Below are 19418 nucleotides of genomic sequence, written 5' to 3' on the forward strand. Positions count from 1 at the left end.
CCTATATTTAGCTTTTTACGATCAGTGCTCCCATACTTTATATTGGGCTGAAAATGCGGGTGGCTGTCCGCAGCCGGCCGTGCCCATAATCGTGGAGCGCGATTACGAGCACGGCCGTGTGCATAAGGCCTTAGAGCTAACAAAATATTGTCTAGTATAAATTCCCAAATAGGAGTAACCACAATGGGCTGCCGCCTTTTTTGTTGTCTGAAGAGTTTTCTTTTAGCCTATATCATTCTAGTTTGCTAATTGAGGATTGTTTATTCACTTTTCGGTCGGCTATGAAGAAAACGACACTACACGTAAATTTTTCTTATACTTGATTGACAACATTGTCTCTGCTTACATGTTACTTATAGGAGATCGATTATACTAAGATGGAGAATGAGGCTGCTCAAGTACAGCTGGAACTTAATCACAGCTCATCACATATCCAAGCTCTACAAAGGACATTGGCAGAGTTGGATAAAAAAACTGAAATGACCAATGAACTCATCTCTCGCAGCCAGAGCGAAATTTCAAAGCGCACTATAGCAATCGAGAGGAGGCAAGCCAGCATCAATTTATACAGCAAGCAAATTGAGACAACTCTTGCAGAAATCGGGGTATGTCCGTTTAATAAACCGATAAATAGTATGTTTTCTTCACTAAATTCGCTCTGTAAAAAAGTAACTCAATTTACAATGTTTCTCTATCATTTTATTGATCATAAATGAATATCTATGGATCTAACATTCATGGTTTCTTGTTGAAGGTGTTGTCTCACCAAGACAACCCCTTTTAAAAAGCGAAGCTGGTATGGTGATCGGTTGATCGCCACAGGTCTGGATTCTCTGACCCAATTGTCGGAATTAGATGTAATCACCGGGGGGGAGCCGCATCTGTTGCAGGGTGCGTCTTGCTGTTACAATTTAGGATGAAACGTATAGGGTTAAGAATTATACCAAAGGGCTAGTTGATATTCGGTAGGGTATTTAACAGATCGAGGGTGATCGAACAGCCTTTTTAGGGCTAGTATGCTTAGGACTTTTTATTTCTGTTACACTCTTAAAATCTCTGTACTTTGCTTTACCCTTATGTACCCTACAGCCCACCCTTTTTTTTTTTATTATTATGGATTTTTAAGTAACTTTCAAAATGACTTATTAAAAAAAAATAATGTTTTACTTTTTATACAACACATTAATTTAATATTAAAAAATTATAATTTCCCTGCAGCGCCGTCACAGGCAAAAATTAAGTATTACACAGAAACCATTCAAATCAATGAGTTGCTTTTGTAATGCAAGACCGGTCCTTTATAAGGAGATGCTCTTTATAAAAGAAATCCACTCTGGCTAAAAGATAAGAATCCTGACCAGGATACATAATTCCCCATTTCTTAATTTTGTATTCCCTTATAGGGTATATGAAAATGGGTTTACTAAACTGGACAACCCCTTAACCTAATGTGAGTTTTTGAAAACTGTATTGTGGGAAATGTCAAATCTTTGCTAGCATTCTATAAATAACCAAGAAAATTATAGAATGACTAATCAAATTTCTATAGTTTTGGAACCAATTGTTTTTAGTACCTTAGATGTAGTTGTCACGGCTGTGGGGTATGTTGACCCACTGGGCCGCTCCACCATAGCGGAGAAAAAGCTGATCAAACAACAGTCAATGATTGTCTATAGGACGAGAGTACCTGGTAGAAGACTTGTACCAGACTATCGGAAGCAGGCTTGTGCTCGATAACAGGTCTTGTCTTGGATACAGGAAACAGATACACAAGTTGATACGCACACTTAACTTGGCACAGACACCGAACACAGATAATGCAGTCGTCTCAGATACTTGACTCGGACTCGGACACAAATACAGGATACAGCTAAGGAATCATTTGCAGGACAAACATGGGTAGACGCAACATTGCTCAGGCAAAGAATGAATGGGCAGAGTTCCTTTTGTAGTTCCTGGTATGCTGGGATAGGTAGATTTTCCTGGTGCGCACGCTGGCCCTTTAAGGCCGGGAGCGAGCGCGCGCCCGCACCCTACGAGCAGCAGTAACCGAGAACAGTAATGCGTGCCGGAGTCTCAGAGGGGGAAGACGCCAGTTAGAGTTCACTGGTCTGCGGTCGCAGCTACTGGAGGGTAAGTGATGCCGGCGGTCAGCGACCGCGGACATTACAATAGTCATTTTTGTTGGATTGTTAACAGTCTTTCGGTCTATGGCCAGCTTTAGCTTATGTAGACATTGCTAAATACAAATCCTGATTATACATTTCTCCTTTTTTTAGAGTATATTAAGGTTTTTTAATGTTTTTTTCATGTTAAGGGTAAAGAACTGGGACCTCTGGAGATCCAGATAACTGCACTGACCAAGCAGATAGAAGAATGTAACTTGGAAATCGCATCTGTTCAACAGTATTGGCTCCGGTTGCAGACTGAGATGGTCAGGCTGACAAAGCATAGGGAAGAGCAGGCTGCTTCAGTGGAGATGTTAAAAAAGGAACTGACTATTTTGCAACAGAGAAAAGTCCGAACAGAAAGTGAGTCACCACAAGAAGTACTGTGTAACCAGGAGCATAACTATAATTCTCACGTCCTCCTATCAGCCAGCAATGTGACCCCCCTCCCCTCACTTTATACATAGATAACAATACTGGTACAAATCAATGTACTAGGTATATACAAGTGCGTTTCGTAAAACATACTCTGATATTTGTAATCCCTTTAAAAACTTGGATTTGTCCGGCTGCTAGTTGGTAGTTCCGTGCTAAGTTACATAGTTAAGTCAAAAAAAGACACATGTCCATCATGTTCAACCATTTCCAGATCAAATATAAATTTTTCAATTCTAAAACTATTTATAACCTTATTGCCATTTGTCTTTAGATAAGCATCTAGCCCTTTTTTTGAATGATGTCATTGTATCTGCCATTACTATTTCTTGGGGTAGAGCATTCAAGAGCTTTTAACTACTCTAACTGTAAAGAACCCTTTCCTATATAGAAGTTTGAATTTCTTAACCTCCAAACGTAAAGAATGTTCTTGGAATTAATAAATCACGTGGCAGTTCTTTGGATTGACCACACATATTTATACATGTTAATAAGATCACTTCTAAGGCATCTTGTAAACAAGCCCGGTATTTTTAGCCTCTCACTGTAACGCCTCATGCACATGACCGTAGGACATGTTCCATCTTTCCTCAGATCGGAGACTCGGACCATTTTTCACGGACCCGATTCACCCGCTAAAGTGAATGGGTCAGTGAAGACTATGAGGTGCCACTCAGATGCCGTCAAAAACGGCCCGAGTGGCACAACGGTTGTGTGCAAGAGACCTTTAAGAGAGACTTTCCGTCCCATCTAATAATGTAGTGGCCGACCTTTGAACCCTCTGCAGCTTTTCTATATCCTTTTTACAACGTGGAGCCCAAAACTTAATTACATATTCATGATGCAGTTTTACAAGCGATTTATAGGGGGGCAATATTACAATGGGATCACAGTTTAACATTTTTTTTTATACACCCTAAAATGTTATTTGCTTTTGCAGCTGCAGCTTAACATTGAGTACTACTGCTTAGTTTACTTGTAACCAGAAAGCCTGTGCTTCTCTTGTTCATTTTTCCCAGTCTTATTCCACCTATTGTATATTTAGTACCGTGGCCTAGGTTCATTACTTTACATTTATCAACATTAAATCTCATCTGCCATTTTTTTACTCAGGGTGCCAACTGTTACGATCAGCAGCAGGACTGCTGCTAGTCAATGATTCTGTTATCTCTATTTGGGCATTGTTAAGCAATGCCTTTGGTCTGAATCTGGATTTTGTCATTATTTAGCTTTTGTCTAGTTGATAAGGGCAGAGTACTTGTCTTGGGCCTAAATATACTTCAGGCCTGGATTATTCTGGTGCTGGTTGTACTGTTTCTGGCATGTGCTAAACTCTTTCCAAATTCTTGTTTGGGACTTTGTTCTTGTCGTTTGTTTGTGCTGTGGGACCGGTTGGTCCTCTGAGAGATCACACTTTTTTATGTGTATCCTGGGATCAGTGGTTCCACTGGTTTGTTTGCCTGTCCTGTGCATTTGGTCTTCCACCAAATTGTTGTCTTTTTCTGCTGTGGAATAGTATTCAGATATGGGTCAGTGAGTGCTGTAAATTCTTGTCCACTATCTATTCGTCTGTTAACTGCTCGCATGCTATTCATCTGCCATCCACTCCATTTATGCATTGTCTCCATCTTCTACTAATTTCGGTTTTCGGTTCTGCTCATTCACTGCTTGTTTTCTGTCCGTGTTGATGCGTGTTTCACTCATGTGATAGCGATTGTCTGGTGTTGCGGTCTCGAGCACCACCAGAGGCGTAACTCCAACCTATCATGTTCTTTCAGTAGTCGTTTATTGTCACTTTACTTTCAATCCCATCCACAGTCATTAATAAAAAGATATAAAAGAATTGGGTCTAACATAGATTATGGTGGTGTGCCACTGCTGACTTTAGCCCACTTTGATTGTGTACCATTTATGATGACTATTTGCTTTGTGCCATAACCAATTCATTACCCATGTGCATACATTTTCATTTTGTCCCTGCACCTGTAGATTCAGATCTAGGCTATTTTAAGGTACAGCATCAACTGCTTTGGCAAAATCTAGAAATATCACATCAGCCAAATGACCAACATCCAGATTTGCACTGACCTCATTAAAACCGAGCAGGTTATTTAGGCACAACCTGTTTTTCATGAATCTATGCTGGTTATCAGTAATTTACTGCTATGTCATTTTGCAATTCATCCCTTAGAGTACATTAAAATACTTTACATACCGAAGATGTCAGACTTACCGGACGGTAGAAACTGTTTCCACTTTTTTACCCTTCTTAAATATTGGTACGATATCAGCCAGGACTCCTGTGGCACTAACCCTGTATTTAGAGAGTCTAAGATGATAAGATATTATGGTCTATCAATTACAGAGCTCAATTCCCTTAACCTTTTAGTGACCAGCCTATTTTGAGCCTTAATGACAAAGGGGATTTTTTTTGGTCTTTTGATCGTCGTATTTTAAACGCCATAAATTTTTATGTTTTTCATTAAACCGAGCCGTGTGAAGGCTTGTTTTTCATGGGACAAGTTGTATTTTTTAATGGTACAATTTTAAGTTACATATAATTTATCGATTACCATATTGTGACTATAAGACGCACCCCGGTTTTAGAAAATACGAAAACAAAGAAAAAAGTTTGTTAAAAAAAGATTGTTCTGTTTCACCACATGCTGAGAGCCATAACTTTTCTATTTTTTCATCGATTGGGCAGTATGAGGGTTTATTTTTTGCGGGACGAGCTGTGGTTTTTATTGACATCATTTTTTGATACATACATACAATTTTTTGATCACTTTTTATTTAATTTTGTTTAGGGCTAAGGTGACCAAAAAACAACGCCATTCACCGTGCGAGTTATATAATGGTATATTGTAGTACGTGTGGTTTTGTTCAGACAGCACAAATTTCCTCAGGTGCTCGAAATAGGGTCCCAACCCAGTTATAGGTCAAAAGAATTGTATTTGGCTAGATTTCTTTCTTTTTCCATTTAGCAGTATATACCAGAGGCTACATGTGCAACGTTTCGGTCGCAAGACCTTCGTCGGGCACTGAGCCGTACTGGGGACTGGTTTGGCGATTTATGCTGGCGCTACTGTAATAGAATATGGCGGCTCACTGCTCTCTACTGGCGCCAGCGTGACAAAGCGCTCATAGCGTTAAACGGTCGTTGGCATCCTCCACATCATCACTGACCGAGATTGACCACAATAAAATCTTTTTTATTGCCACTGCGGTGAGTGCCTCGTATTTCCTATCGGTCTTCTAACAGCTTAGCAGAAGCAGATGGAAGGCAGACCTGGGGGCCTTCATTAGGCCCCCGGGCTGCCATGACAACCATCGGCGCGTTGCGTGGGGGCATTGGGCTGTAGGAGGGGCCGTTTCCCTCCTAACGGTTTAAGTGGTGTGGTCGCTATTGACCGCAGCATTTAAGTAGTTAAACGGCCAGGAACACCGTGATCGCAGTTCCTGGCAGTTAGAGCAGCGTGTCAGCTGTAAAACACAGCTGACACCTGCAGTGTATCGAGCGGGCATAACACGTCCGCCCGCTCCAAACGTCACCCTCTGCGTCTTATGGTCCGCAAAAGGCGGTAACTTTTTTGTTGGTTAAGGTAAAATAATGTCACCATTCTTTTTGGCGTCTTCAATTTGACACAATTTACTGTGTGGTATAAATAAAATAATACCTTTTATACTGCAGGTCGTTAGGCGATACCAAATTGATATTTTTTTTATAATTTACTACTTTTGCACAATAATTTCTCCATGCCCAATGTTCGATCGGGCGGAAGAATGAAATTGGAGGGACACTTTAAGTCCTTGAATGCTTCTGAAAGGGACAGTGGCTGCAGAGGGGCAGTATTTGTTTACAAATACTCATCCATGTGGACATATGGCAGCATGGTGGCCATGGGTTAGCACTGTTGCCTTGCAGGTCCCAGGTTCAAATCCGACCAAGGGCTATATTTGAGTTTTTATGTACTCCCTGTGGTTTCCGCTGGGTACTGCGGTACATCAGGAAATAAATGTGTATGTCTCCTCCCTATGGATTACACGTGTGTAAACAACCAATTCCTCTGCAGCTGCAGTCCCCAAAATACTAGCTCAGGATCTGCACATGGAACCATACACAGCACACATGAACCCGCACACTTTGGACTATATGTACACTCGAGTTTGGGTGGTAAAGTTTGTCCAAAAAATGGGAAGAAGCAGAGGTGCCAATGGCAGAAACCATTGGCAATAAAACACTGTCATAAACCTTAATAGGTCCGATGTTATGACTGTTGTTCTATCCCGGGTATCTTTTTTCTTTTTTTGTTATATTTGTTATGTTTTGATATTGAAATCTGCTAAGCTTAATGTCTATAAAAGAGTGTATATTTCTGTTCCATTATTGAATAACTTCATCACAAACACTATTTCTTGGCAGATGAAATTGAACAAGAGAAAAATGAGCGAAAGGATATTGAACATCACATGAAGAACTTAAAAAACGACATGCTGCGTCTGAATATGCTTCATAGCAAAAAGACAAGTTTTAAGGAACAATTACTGCAACATAACCAACTAATGGAGAGTGACTTTATGCGATCCCTTCGGGTGAGTACCAGTAGAAGTAAACTCCGGGGTTAAGATGCAAGAAAAAAGGCCTAAACTCTCTTCTTGTATTTTTTAGGAGGCAGAAAGAGAGTCAATAGAAATGCAAGAGAATCTAGGAAACGTGCAGGAAGAGAAGGAAAGACTTCTGAATAGCCTGGTTGAAACCGAGTGAGTGTGAATGGTGGTAATATATACGAACGTTTTATATATTATATATATATATATATATATATATATATATATTACACCCAGAATCTAGAAAAATAAATGTTGTTAGAAGTGTCTATTAATTCTGTAGAAATATGCGAAATATAATTGTAGAGGACAAAAAAAGAATGACTCGTTAAAGAGGCTCTATCACCAGTTTATTAATTGCCTCCTAACTAATATAATAGGTGGTTTGCAGCTGATAACTACAGTGTGATTTGTTTTAAAAAATGTTTATTGTTTGCAAAGTTATGAGCATTTTTCTAAATATGCTAATTTGGCTATACTTGCCAAATGGGAGATTTTCTTTTCACTCCGGGCGGTGTAACGTTTTCTGTATGACGCTGTCCAATCAGCATACAGCTCCTCCCTCTTCCCTGCCCGTAGTATACAGCTTCCATTCTCAACTGTGTTTTCCACTGTTGATATCTCCAGTTGTTTCACAGGTAGAACTGCGTCCTGGTTTCATATGAAAGATTAGAATCTCCTCTTTCATATGCCATCAGAGCCACTGTTATAGGTGGTCCACAGCCCGAGATATTGCTGTTTGAAGTGATCCCCCTTCCCTCTAGACGGTCTCTGATACTGTGTGTGAAGCAGCTTCATGCTGATTGGACAGTGTCAGACTGTGAGGAGGCTCCACCCCAGGAGAATCACTGGTGTGGACGCCCATTTGTCAAGTATAAGCTCATTTGCATATTTAGAAAAAAAGCTCATAACTTTTAAAATAATAAACGTTTTGGGACACAATTTTCACCAGCATTATCAGGGTGGCAGCGCCTATTAGATTAGCTAAGAGATTGGGCATTACTAAACTAGTGACAGATCCTCTTTAAACAGGTTTTTTTTCAGCTCACTGGGTTAGAAGTGCCAGAAGTCATTTATTCGAATAAAGCATTCAATATTAAAAAAAAAATAATACAAGGGGATTTACAGTTGTGTCTAAGCAAATCAAATCATGATAAAGCCCCATGCCCAGATGAAATTTATCCACATATATTAAAATAATTAAGCTTAGTAATGGATAGCCCATCATATCTCATTTTCTTAGACTTTTAACTTAGGCCCCATGCACACAACCGTTAAAAATCTCCGTAGGTTCGCAATTATGGACCCATTCAGTTCTATTGGCCACGGACATCTTTCCGTATCGCTACGGCTAGGTGTCCGTGCCATAGAACTGTGCCGGAAATTATGGAGCATGTCCTACTTTTCGTATTTTACGGGCCGTGCTCCCATGATTTGTTCATGTGATTTCTATTTGGCTTAATAACCCCCTTATTGTGACCCATAATTACTCATAGAAAACTCGCCATCACTATCTAAGATGCTAAATTCAGATAATCTGTCGGCTATGGCAGCATACGTCTTTTCCACTGAAAATATACCTCTTTATCATTCTGACATTCAAACGGCATTCAGCGACTTACAAAAAACATACAAACAATATGTGCGATCGTTCTGGGAAATTGTCTAAAAACATATAAACAACAAAAAATCATATATAGGGACTTGCGTATCAATATCACTCTTTATTCCTATTGAAGTGTTATTGACTTTATCGAAGGCTGGGAGGATCTCCTTACTGACAATTTGTTACGTATGTTAAACTATTTTCTTGAATTTTAAAAACGTGATTTCGCTAAGATTAGTTTACAACTTAAAGAAAAAAAATCGGTGATATACAAGTCTTCAATTCTTCATCTGACTTCAATAATTGCAAATCTAAGCTTCAAAAAAATATAGAGAACTTGCAGGGGGAAGTTAAGGACAGGAAACATCACAAGTAAATGCAAGACCGTAGAGATTTCGATACTGGACAAGCTCACACACGTAAAGCACATCGTGAGACGAGACATACCGACTTCTCTGAATCCGACATTTCGGGCGCAGACGAGTCTAGACAATCGAACGAACAGTTAAAGGTTTGGTACCAAACTAAAAATACATCTACGGTCTCCAAGACCCCTGCATTGTACATTCAACCCTAACGGTAATCTTAACGCCAGACCATGCCAACAAAACGAAATACATGGAGGGCTCTCCACTGCTTCCATATTATCATTGTCTTCTTTTGCCACATTACTTACCCCATCAACACACACTTCACGATACATCCAATTCCATAGGGATGACTTTGAACCAGAATGGCATATTTCAGAATGGAGTATTTCATGCCCCATAGGGACCCCTACAGTTCCTCCCAATGCCTTTTTAGGACCATCAACTCTACGATGGAGACAAAATCACAAATAACAGTAGTAGGAGACACACTGGCAGGTGACATCACAAAGAAAGAAATGCTAATTTTCAAACAATCTACCTTTCAACTAAGTGTCCATCAGGAACAACTATTGCGAAAAGGCTTGTCTTACACTCCTACACCTGTCTTTGATGAGTTTGTATGGACCAAAGATGTAAACTTGGTTGTGGTATTTGTGTAACGCATGCTTTCTGACAAAGGAAACTCACAAGAAAGTAGTGATATAAAGTCTGATGCCGGTTTTCAGTACGGGACAGTTGTCCAGCAGCGAGGCAGGGACTTCTAGCGTCATAGATAACGATGATGCTAGGAGCCCGGCTCCCTGCAGTGTGCTCAGTGCGGGAAATGCGGCCGACCTGCAGACCGTATATCACGGACTGAACACGCTCGTGTGAATCCGGCCTAACCGAAATACCAGAGTTGTGTACGATGGGAGTAGTACCTCCTTACGTCTGTGTGTGTGTGTGTGTGTGTGTGTGTGTTGTTGGGAAAAAGCGTGTTATGATTAATATATATGTTCTTGTGTATTTCATGTCGTTCATCAGACATCAAATCATGCTTTGGGAAAAGAAAATTCAATTGGCAAAGGAGATGCGTAATGCAGTGGACGCTGAAACTGGCCAAGGAGAGATCAGTGCAATGAAAGCGGAAATCCATCGCATGCAGGTGAATAGGAAGCCGGATTTCGCACATCTGTAAATGATAAAAAACAGCAACACATTTCTTTAAGAGCTCACACAGCTTGTTCCTATATCTCCCATAAACTTAAATGGAGAGTTAACCCACCTGTCTTCTGTGTATGAGGGACGCAGGACCCAATGGTCAGCCCATCACCAATGAAACTGTCACGACTATGGGGGCATGTAGACCCACTAGGCCGCTCCGCCGTAAGTCTCTAGCACAAGAGTACCTGAATGAAAGTTCTGTCAGACACGAGACGTAGCAGATGCTTTGGCACAGATGACACTAAGCGTGGCAGATGACACTTGGCGTGGCAGATGGCACTTACCTCGACCCAACACTAGACTTCGCTCAGGAACAAACACAGTTACTGGATTACTGGATACAGGAAAACTGGGAATAGGATACAACTAAGGGACCATTTGCTAAACTAACATGGGTAGACAACAACAACGCTCAGGCACAGGAAGGAGGGCAAGACGGATTTAAATAGGACAGGGTGCACAGGGATATTCTAAGGAAGATTCAAGTGGCAAGCGCACTGGCCCTTTAAGGGGACACCAGGGCGCACGCGCGCACATCCTATGGGAGCGAGCAGCGCACGGGAGCAGTACATGCCGGTGTCCTCAGGGAGGAGGATGCCGGCGTACAGGTAAACTATGCTGGCAGCCGTTGGGGGAAGCCGGATAATGGCGAACGGCGGCCGCCAGTGTTACAGAAACATTATGGTGTATACTATCTATGTCATAAATGTGTATTGTGGGATTTATTTTGTGGTATGAAGAACTTCAAAATTTGACAAGTAGCCCGCAGAAAACGATATAATAATTTGAGCATAATATGAAGTATGTGTATATAATGGTTTAGATTTTTTTTTGTAATTACATTTAACTTCTATTTAGATTCTATATTGGTAAATTGCAGCAATGTCAAATGGGGACACGGGGGGGCAAATAGGACTATAGAAAGTAAATATAGAAGGCAAATACTATGAATTATTACTCTACTTAAATTTATGTTTGTGCCTTTAGGTTCGATATGCACAGTTGATGAAACAGCAAGAGAAAATGATCCGTGATATGGAAGCCGTTGTTTCTAGAAGAGAAACCATCACCATGCGGGGTATGAATCAAACTGAGAAGGACAAAAAGCACCTAACTGCAAATGATTTTCATGGGAAACTACAAGAGTTACGGAAAAAAATTAAGGAAATTGTAATGGTAAGACAGTAGCTTTTAAGGGTTAATCTAAAATACTGTGAAACCCCTAATATGCATAATACTGCAAGCCTATTCTCCGTTCTATGTGGCTGGTAATATTATGGGGGCAAAGTGCCTGGATCATATGGGGGCATTTTGACTGGGTTATTGACCTGTTAGGATAAAAAAACCTCATTGCTTTCCCTCATACAATGCAAGGCTGACGGAACAGCCACCCGTAGTGATGACAGCCAGCTAGCAATACATAAAAAGGATGTGTCTGAAAGCAATTGGCTGGCTATAAGACATTCTTAAAAAGGGATGGACAGGTTTAATTTTTAAAATACTTCCAAATACTTTCGTGCCTGCATCTCTGCCAAGTATCAGTCTTAAAAGGGCACTCTGGATGCCACTGTTAAGGGAGCATTGTGGCTGCCACTGCTATGTGAACACTGTGGCTTACACTCTTGAGTGAGTGTGTGTGTGTGTGTGTGTGTGTGTGTGTGTGTGTGTGTGTGTATATATGTATACATGTATGTATATATATATATATAGTTCCGGTTTCCCGAGTGGGAGGGACCTAGTAAAATCTCACGTGTAATAGAGCCCCAATATCTTATTTGATGCACATGCAGTAACATCAGTGGAGCTATGCTTTAATTTTGTGTGCAGGCTATTTGGTTTGTGTCTACCTCATTGAGGTGGGCACTCTGTGCACCACCTTTCTGGATATATTGGTTAACCACGTAAATATGGTAACCGAGTGAGTCTAGTGCTTAGATTAGCTTACTGAATGGATACAGTACCAGATCCAAGCTTACTGCAAAGCTGTGGTACAAGAATCAAGCCTAGAGGATAAATAAAGTAATGGTCGAGAGGATAAATAAAGTAATGGTCGAAAGGTTTGGGAGAGGAGGGGGAAGATTTTATACATATCACCAGGCAGATTCTAATGAGGGCAAACTTTCACAGGTTTCCTTTCCCAAGAGACGTTTGCCCTTCTTATAATCTGCCCATATATGGACAGTGACACCAAGGGCTCCCCCAGTGGTGGAATTCCCGGCCAGATCGTCATCAACACTCTGGTCGGGGAATTCGCTGCATGAGGAGCCCCTGACGTCACTGTCCTTATATGTACAGTGACATCAGGGGCTCCCTCTATGAGCGGAATCCCCGGCCTGAGTGTCGGCAACGCTCTGACTGGGGATTCCCACAAAAGGAGGGGTGAATGGCAGAGCAGGAAGCAGGTAGTTTTCTTTTTCCATCGCTCATGAGAGCACCCATGCGAGGAGACCGCCCATCCCAGGACATGAAACCTAAGGAGATAAATAGGTTCACACCCACTCCACACCTCAGTTTCAGGTTTCCTGTCCTCCGGATAGTTTGTCCTGGGGAGCATCTGCTCCCATTGGAGATATGTATCTAATTTTTTTATTTTTTATTCACAACCGGGGCGGAGGACTGGAAGCTGGAATGAATTTGCCTTCCTTTCCTGGTATAGTATAAGTCGTTGTAAAACGCAGCCTATTTACCTAGTCTGTTTCCCTGTGTGCTGTCGGTTCAGGTCTGCTTAGGCTAGGTCGGGCAGCATGCTTGTCCGGCGACTCTTCCCTTCTTGGAAAGAGAGGTGGCTAACACGCTGTGGGTAGGATTCTCAGTGTGGGCAGGACAATGTCTGGGATGTGTCTCAGGCACTTCCGGAGGCGTCTGACGTCACTTCCGGTTTATCGGACGTCCCTTCCGGTGGAGTCTGCCATGCCGGTAACAGGTGGGAGGAATCACCGCACTGCTGGGCACTATATAAATAGGCTGCAGGGAGGCTGCCGGCTCCTGCAGGTCCTCTGCAAAAACTAGGGTTTCAGCCTATAATTAGTGTGAGCTGTAAAACCAGAGACATGAAGAAGTGCTGATCCATCAGAAGCCCTCAGGCCTCAGAGTTTGGTATTTGTCCTGAGGAATGATGGGATCCACTGAACATTTGGTAAGATGCCTTTTCCATTATCTTAAAGTGTAGTTTGACAAACTTCTGACATGTCATAGAGACCAATCGCTAGAACGAAGCAGATGAAGCCCTCGTGTTTGCGCTCAGCCGCTTCGTGTCTGTTTGGCTTTTTCCGGAAAGCCGATGTATCGGAGTACAGGCTCAAAGACTTTCTATGGAGTCTGTACACAGATACATTTATTTCCGGAAATAGCCTAACAGAAACGAAGCGGCTGGGCGCTCACACGAGTGCTTCAACTGCTTCGTTCTAGCGATTGGTGTGGGTCTCAGTGCTTGGACCCCCACCAATCCAAACTTCTGACATTTTTCAAATCTCACGTGTTTCAATTTATGTGGTAATAACTTCGGAATGCTTTTACCTATCCAAGCGATTGAGATTCTTTTCTCGTGACACATTCGACTTTATGTTACTGGCAAAATTTTCTTGATACATACATTCAGTATTGAATTGTGAAAAACACCAAAATTTTGCAAAAAATTGCAAAAATTTGAATTTTTCTAAATTTAAATGTATCTGCTTGTAAGACAGGCAGTTATACCACAAAAAAATGATACTAATTAACATCCCCCATATGTCTACTTTAGATTGGCATTGTTTTTTGAACATCCTTTTATTTTTCTAGGACGTTACAAAGCAAGCGTAATCTCGTTGTAACCATTTACAGCGTGATTTCGCGGGATTACGCTTGCTCTGCTGTAACTACTACAGAAACATTAACGGAGTGCAGGGATTGTGACTAGACATCCGGTGGAATATCTATTCACTGTCTAAATACTTCAGTATCGTTAATGTGTCAGTATAAGACAGCACATAGTGATCTAAAAGGATCCCTATGCGCTGAGGAAATGAATGGAGAGAAGTGTATGACGCTGATTGGTCAGCGTCATACAATCCTCTGTACAACGCCAACTTGGTCAATAGTAAAACACAGTAGTATACCTACATGAAGAACACCACAAAAGATATCCCCTGGATACATTTATTTTAGTCACAAATCTGACTTATTACATAATAGTTTGTGGGGAATAAAGCATGGTAATAACGGTGAACCCGCTGAATAATAACAAGACCTAACGTTCGGCGTCTGACACACCAAAATAATTTAAAACAAAAGTTTCTTTATTAAATACATCTAAAAAGTAACATAAATTAAAAACAGAGATGAATTCCACAGTGCAGAAAGACAACCAGGTCACCGTCACTGGCGTCACCCCGATGCGCGTTTCGGCCCGGAAGCCTTCGTCTGGGGGTGCTTCCGGGGGTGCAGAGAAAGGCTTCCGGGCCGAAACGCGCGTCGGGGTGACGCCAGTGACGGTGACCTGTTCAAATGGGTATGAGCTCCGTTTCCAGCATAGTTTAACCTTCAGCATTACGAGTCTTTTATTTAGATTAACCCAATGGGTAGTGGCTGTTTGCACCTGTGGCTGACAACACAGCCACAGCTCTGATTTTGCTTTGTGCTCTTTATTTATGGGGTCAAGCTGAGCCGTATATTTTGTGTGCATAGTATGATTACTGTTTTCTTTGTCTGGCTTTTGTCAGGGGCACTTACACTGTGATCTGGTTGTCTTTCTGCACTGTGGAATTCATCTCTGTTTTTAATTTATGTTACTTTTTAGATGTATTTAATAAAGAAACTTTTGTTTTAAATTATTTTGGTGTGTCAGACTCCGAACGTTAGGTCTTGCAATAGTAAAACACGCCCAGTTGTCCATTGAGAAAGTAATTAGCATAAAGCTAAAATCGCTAATAACGTGGTGAAAATAGATCGTTTTTTTAAATAAAAAGCACTGCTGTCACCTACATTATAGCGCTGATCTCCTTATATAGGAGATAGGCCACTTATAATGTGGTGACAGAGCCTCTTTAAGTTGAACATTGAGACAAATAAAAGTAAAATAATAGTCTAATTTATATTGCGTAGAATACAGATGAATGTAAAAACACCATCTCTGACCTTGAAGACACTCAGAAGACACTCAGTTCAGCCATTTCAGAAAAAAAGCACAGCATCTCCAGCCTGAAATTAGACACCAGCTCCATGGTAAATGAAATTGAGCAACTACAAGAAAGGAAATATCAGGTATTTGTGAGGTTTTGCTCATATTTTTAAAAGGTGGTCTCCCGACTCTCCCCCCCCCCTACGGAGAAGGGTTTGGGCAGTTGAATTTTTGACATGACACTTGTTCTCAGGGGATATGTCACCGCCATAGGTGTCTAACAGCAGCTTACTCCCCTCTCCCCATTCAGACTATATGCACGTTTGGCCAAGCCGAGCATGTGTATGGGGGGATTGGGAGTAAAAGCGGTCAGCCAAACGACCGTTTGGTCGCCATTTAACCAGAGCCGGTTTTAGACAATGTGTGGCCCTGGGCAAGGTTAAAAATGGGGACCCAAATGCTGAATTACTGTAGCGCAAGCCCCAAAGCATATATCCGTCCTCCCACACCAAAAAATTATCTATATACATATACAGTTCTCAAATCATACTACTAAACAGGATTACATATTACATGCATTCTGTTACTGAACACATTATAAGACCAATAAGAGTACAATATGAGGTCCAAATAATACCTCCACACCATAACCACCTAGTGACTGCATAATACCCCCATACTGTTACAGAATAATACCGCCACACCATAACCACAGTGACTGAATAATACCCCCATACTGTTACTGAATAATACCCCCATACTGTTACTGAATAATACTGCCACACCATAACCACATAGTGACTGAATAATACCCCCATACAATTACTGAATAATACCTCCATACAGTTACTGAATAATGCCTCCACACCATAACCACCTAGTGACTGAATAAAACTCCCATACAATTACTGAATAATACCACCATACAGTTACTGAATAATACTGCCACACCATAACCACATAGTGACTGAATAATACCCCCATACAATTACTGAATAATACCACCACACCATAACCACATAGTGACTGAATAATACCCCCATACTGTTACTGAATAATACTGCCACACCATAACCACATAGTGACTGAATAATACCCCCATACAATTACTGAATAATACCACCACACCATAACCACAGTGACTGAATAATACCCCCATGCTGTTACTGAATACAAACCACTATACAAAGACCAATATTGCCATCATATAGTGACCATATAGTGGTAGATGGCAGTTATATACGGAAGCTCTGCAGACCATATAATATTACCACCATATAGTGACCCTATAGTTGTATATGGCAGCTATACACAGGCGCAGACTATATAAATGATTAAAGCACATTTATATCCAGTGACTCACAGGTGATGTCTTCTCTGATTAGTCGTTCACATTCCCCTTTTTTTCCTCCATCCGGCCCAGACCACTGTAACGGCTTATTCCAGCCACGACTCATCTCTGCATAATTTGACACACAGACGTGTTGATTTCTCGCTTTTCCAGCACCCTCCCCACCTATACCCCATCCTCTAAGCAAACTCATAATCCATAGTGCCCCAAATGGTAATAATGATTCCTCAGCGCTCGACACAATAAAAGTGTCCCCTCCGTAACCGTGCCACTTTGTGCCCCCACACAGTAATAATGCCCCCTTTGTGCCCCCGGTAGAAAGCGCCACAGCATCCCCTGTAGATAGCGCCACACACACAGCCCCCTGTAAATAGCGCGCCACACACAACCCCTGTAGATAGCACCACAGCATCCCCTGTAAATAGCGCCACACACACAGCCCCCTGTAAATAGCGCCACACACACGGCCCCCTTGTAGACCACACAACACACATCCACCTCCTTATAGATAGTGCCACTCAGCCCCTTCCTTATAGTGCCACACCCCTTTGTAGATTGTGCCACACAGCCCCCCCCCCCTTGTAGATAGTGCAACAGAGCCCTCCACCCCTACACAGCCCCCTCCTTGTAGATAGTGCCACACCCCCTTGTAGATTGTGCCACACAGCCTCCCCCCCAGTAGATAGCCCTCCCCCCCAAAAAATTGTACTTACCTAGCCCCGTTTCTGCGACAGACTGAGCGCTCCACCTTCTCCAGACAGGACCTTTTGCGTAGGCCAGCGCGATGCAGTGACGTCATCACGCCGGCCTGCATAGGGACTCCGTCCCAGCGTCTTGTAGGCTGCAGACCTAACGTGGCTATTCAATAGTATCTGAGGACGCAGATACAAGTGAATGTCGCAGTCACTAACACCGGGCCCCCCATCTCTTCGCTAACGACGAAACCGAGGGGATCCGTGCCGCCAGGCCCATAAATGTGATGTGGCTGGGTGGCGCGGGCCCCGTAGCAGCCGCTATGGCTGCTAGAGTGTGCAGGGGGCCCTGAGAGAATGGGGGCCCTGGGCAATTGCCCTGTTTGCCCTCCCCTAACGCCGGCCCTGCTTCCAAATAAGGTGTATAACCAGCCTTAGAGTGTATTTCAATTATGCATTCTCTCACTAACACTGAAACTTTTTCTCTCCTTTTTCGATCAAATTAGAACCTGTCACAGATTGTGGCCTTTCAGACTCGCATGAAGCATTTGCAAGCTGTGAAAGAAGGCAAATATATACCAGTTTTCAGCAGCCCAAAAACATTGGAAACAGAGCAACAAAAACAGGAAACCCGCATTCACACAGTCAGCACAATCATTCACCAGGTCCAGCAGGAGTATCCACAGTATCAGAGTGTTCTACATAACATAAGTCTTACACTGGAGGGCAGGCTTGGAACACAAGAAAGTGCTACAGAAAGAGCACCATGAATATTAACTCTGTACATTATGTTAAGAAAGTGATGTTTCAATAATGTATCCTATATATTCTGGCCATAAATAAAGTATACGTTAAAATACAAAACCTAGTGCCGTCCATTATAGATTACATATCTTTGGTTCTTTATAACAAAGTCCTAATTGTAAAAAACATTGAGGTCTACAGAAGTCTATTAGGTTTAATCCCTTAAAACAACCCTGCAGTCAAAAACAACATTTTTTTTTAGCATAAAACTGCAAAATTATAGTTCGCATACCTGATGGCCTATAAGAAAGGTACAATGCACACCAAAAAGTCTCCACATGCGGCAAGCCGCCATACATTAAGAGCCATTACGCAGGACCCAGGATATTACAGTGCCTGATGAAGGTCAGAGATGACCGAAACGTCGCACTTAAACTGGCATAATTACGAATATTAAAAATCCATCTTTGGATAACTACTTTTTGGTATGCATTTTTACTTTTGTTATACTACACGGGTTGGGCCCCTACGCATGCACCCATACGAAACCTAGTGCGGCCTGAACACCTTCAACTCCATACCTGGTGGCCTTCTCCTGCTTGGTCCAGGCTCGGTTCTCGCGTTCTGATCCCCGTTGTCCGGTATCAAAGATGGCCACCGCTGTCTCTGACTGTCTGAGAGACGCCTCCACCACCACCTCTGCCTTCAGATGGACACAGCGCCAACATTTTTCATCAACGTGGTTGTAGGAGGCTCAGTTTTATGCGGGAGAAATTGTATTTTTTGTGGGTGCTGTTGGGGAGTATATATAAATTACTGTATAATTTATAGAATTGTTTTTTCGAAGTGAATATAGAAAAAAAGCTATTTTGGCATTTGTCTTTTTGTTTTTTCACAGTTTCACATTGCATAACCTAGTAAATGAATTCCGCAGGTTATTATGGTCGTGCAGCTACCTACAATGCGTAGGTTTTTCGTTTTTATGCAGGGTATTCACAATAAAATGTATTTTACACTAAATAATTACTTTTTTATTTACTTATATTTGCAGCATTTAATTGTTTTTATTTTAAAAAAAAATTGGAATCCCATAAAAGGGATTACTATTTTACAACTCTTTTTTTTATTCTTATGTATTA

At 41.8% G+C, this 19418-nt stretch overlaps 1 protein-coding gene across 1 annotated transcript in view; it reads left to right on the forward strand.

Annotated features, from left to right (window-relative positions):
- CCDC40 (coiled-coil domain 40 molecular ruler complex subunit) overlaps window positions 1-18399 on the forward strand; it is a 37445-nt gene extending 19046 nt beyond the window's left edge. Inside the window, exons 13-20 of the mRNA XM_075846315.1 lie at window positions 360-605; window positions 2318-2531; window positions 7030-7199; window positions 7276-7367; window positions 10215-10335; window positions 11382-11570; window positions 15477-15635; window positions 18042-18399. Of these exons, the coding sequence (XP_075702430.1) occupies window positions 360-605; window positions 2318-2531; window positions 7030-7199; window positions 7276-7367; window positions 10215-10335; window positions 11382-11570; window positions 15477-15635; window positions 18042-18305 (1455 nt within the window). The 3' untranslated portion in view covers window positions 18306-18399. The remainder of the gene's footprint in view (window positions 1-359; window positions 606-2317; window positions 2532-7029; window positions 7200-7275; window positions 7368-10214; window positions 10336-11381; window positions 11571-15476; window positions 15636-18041) is intronic.
- The last annotated feature ends 1019 nt before the right edge of the window (window positions 18400-19418 follow it).

Source organism: Rhinoderma darwinii, chromosome 13 (assembly GCF_050947455.1).
Source record: "Rhinoderma darwinii isolate aRhiDar2 chromosome 13, aRhiDar2.hap1, whole genome shotgun sequence".
Classification (NCBI taxonomy): Eukaryota; Metazoa; Chordata; class Amphibia; order Anura; family Rhinodermatidae; genus Rhinoderma; species Rhinoderma darwinii.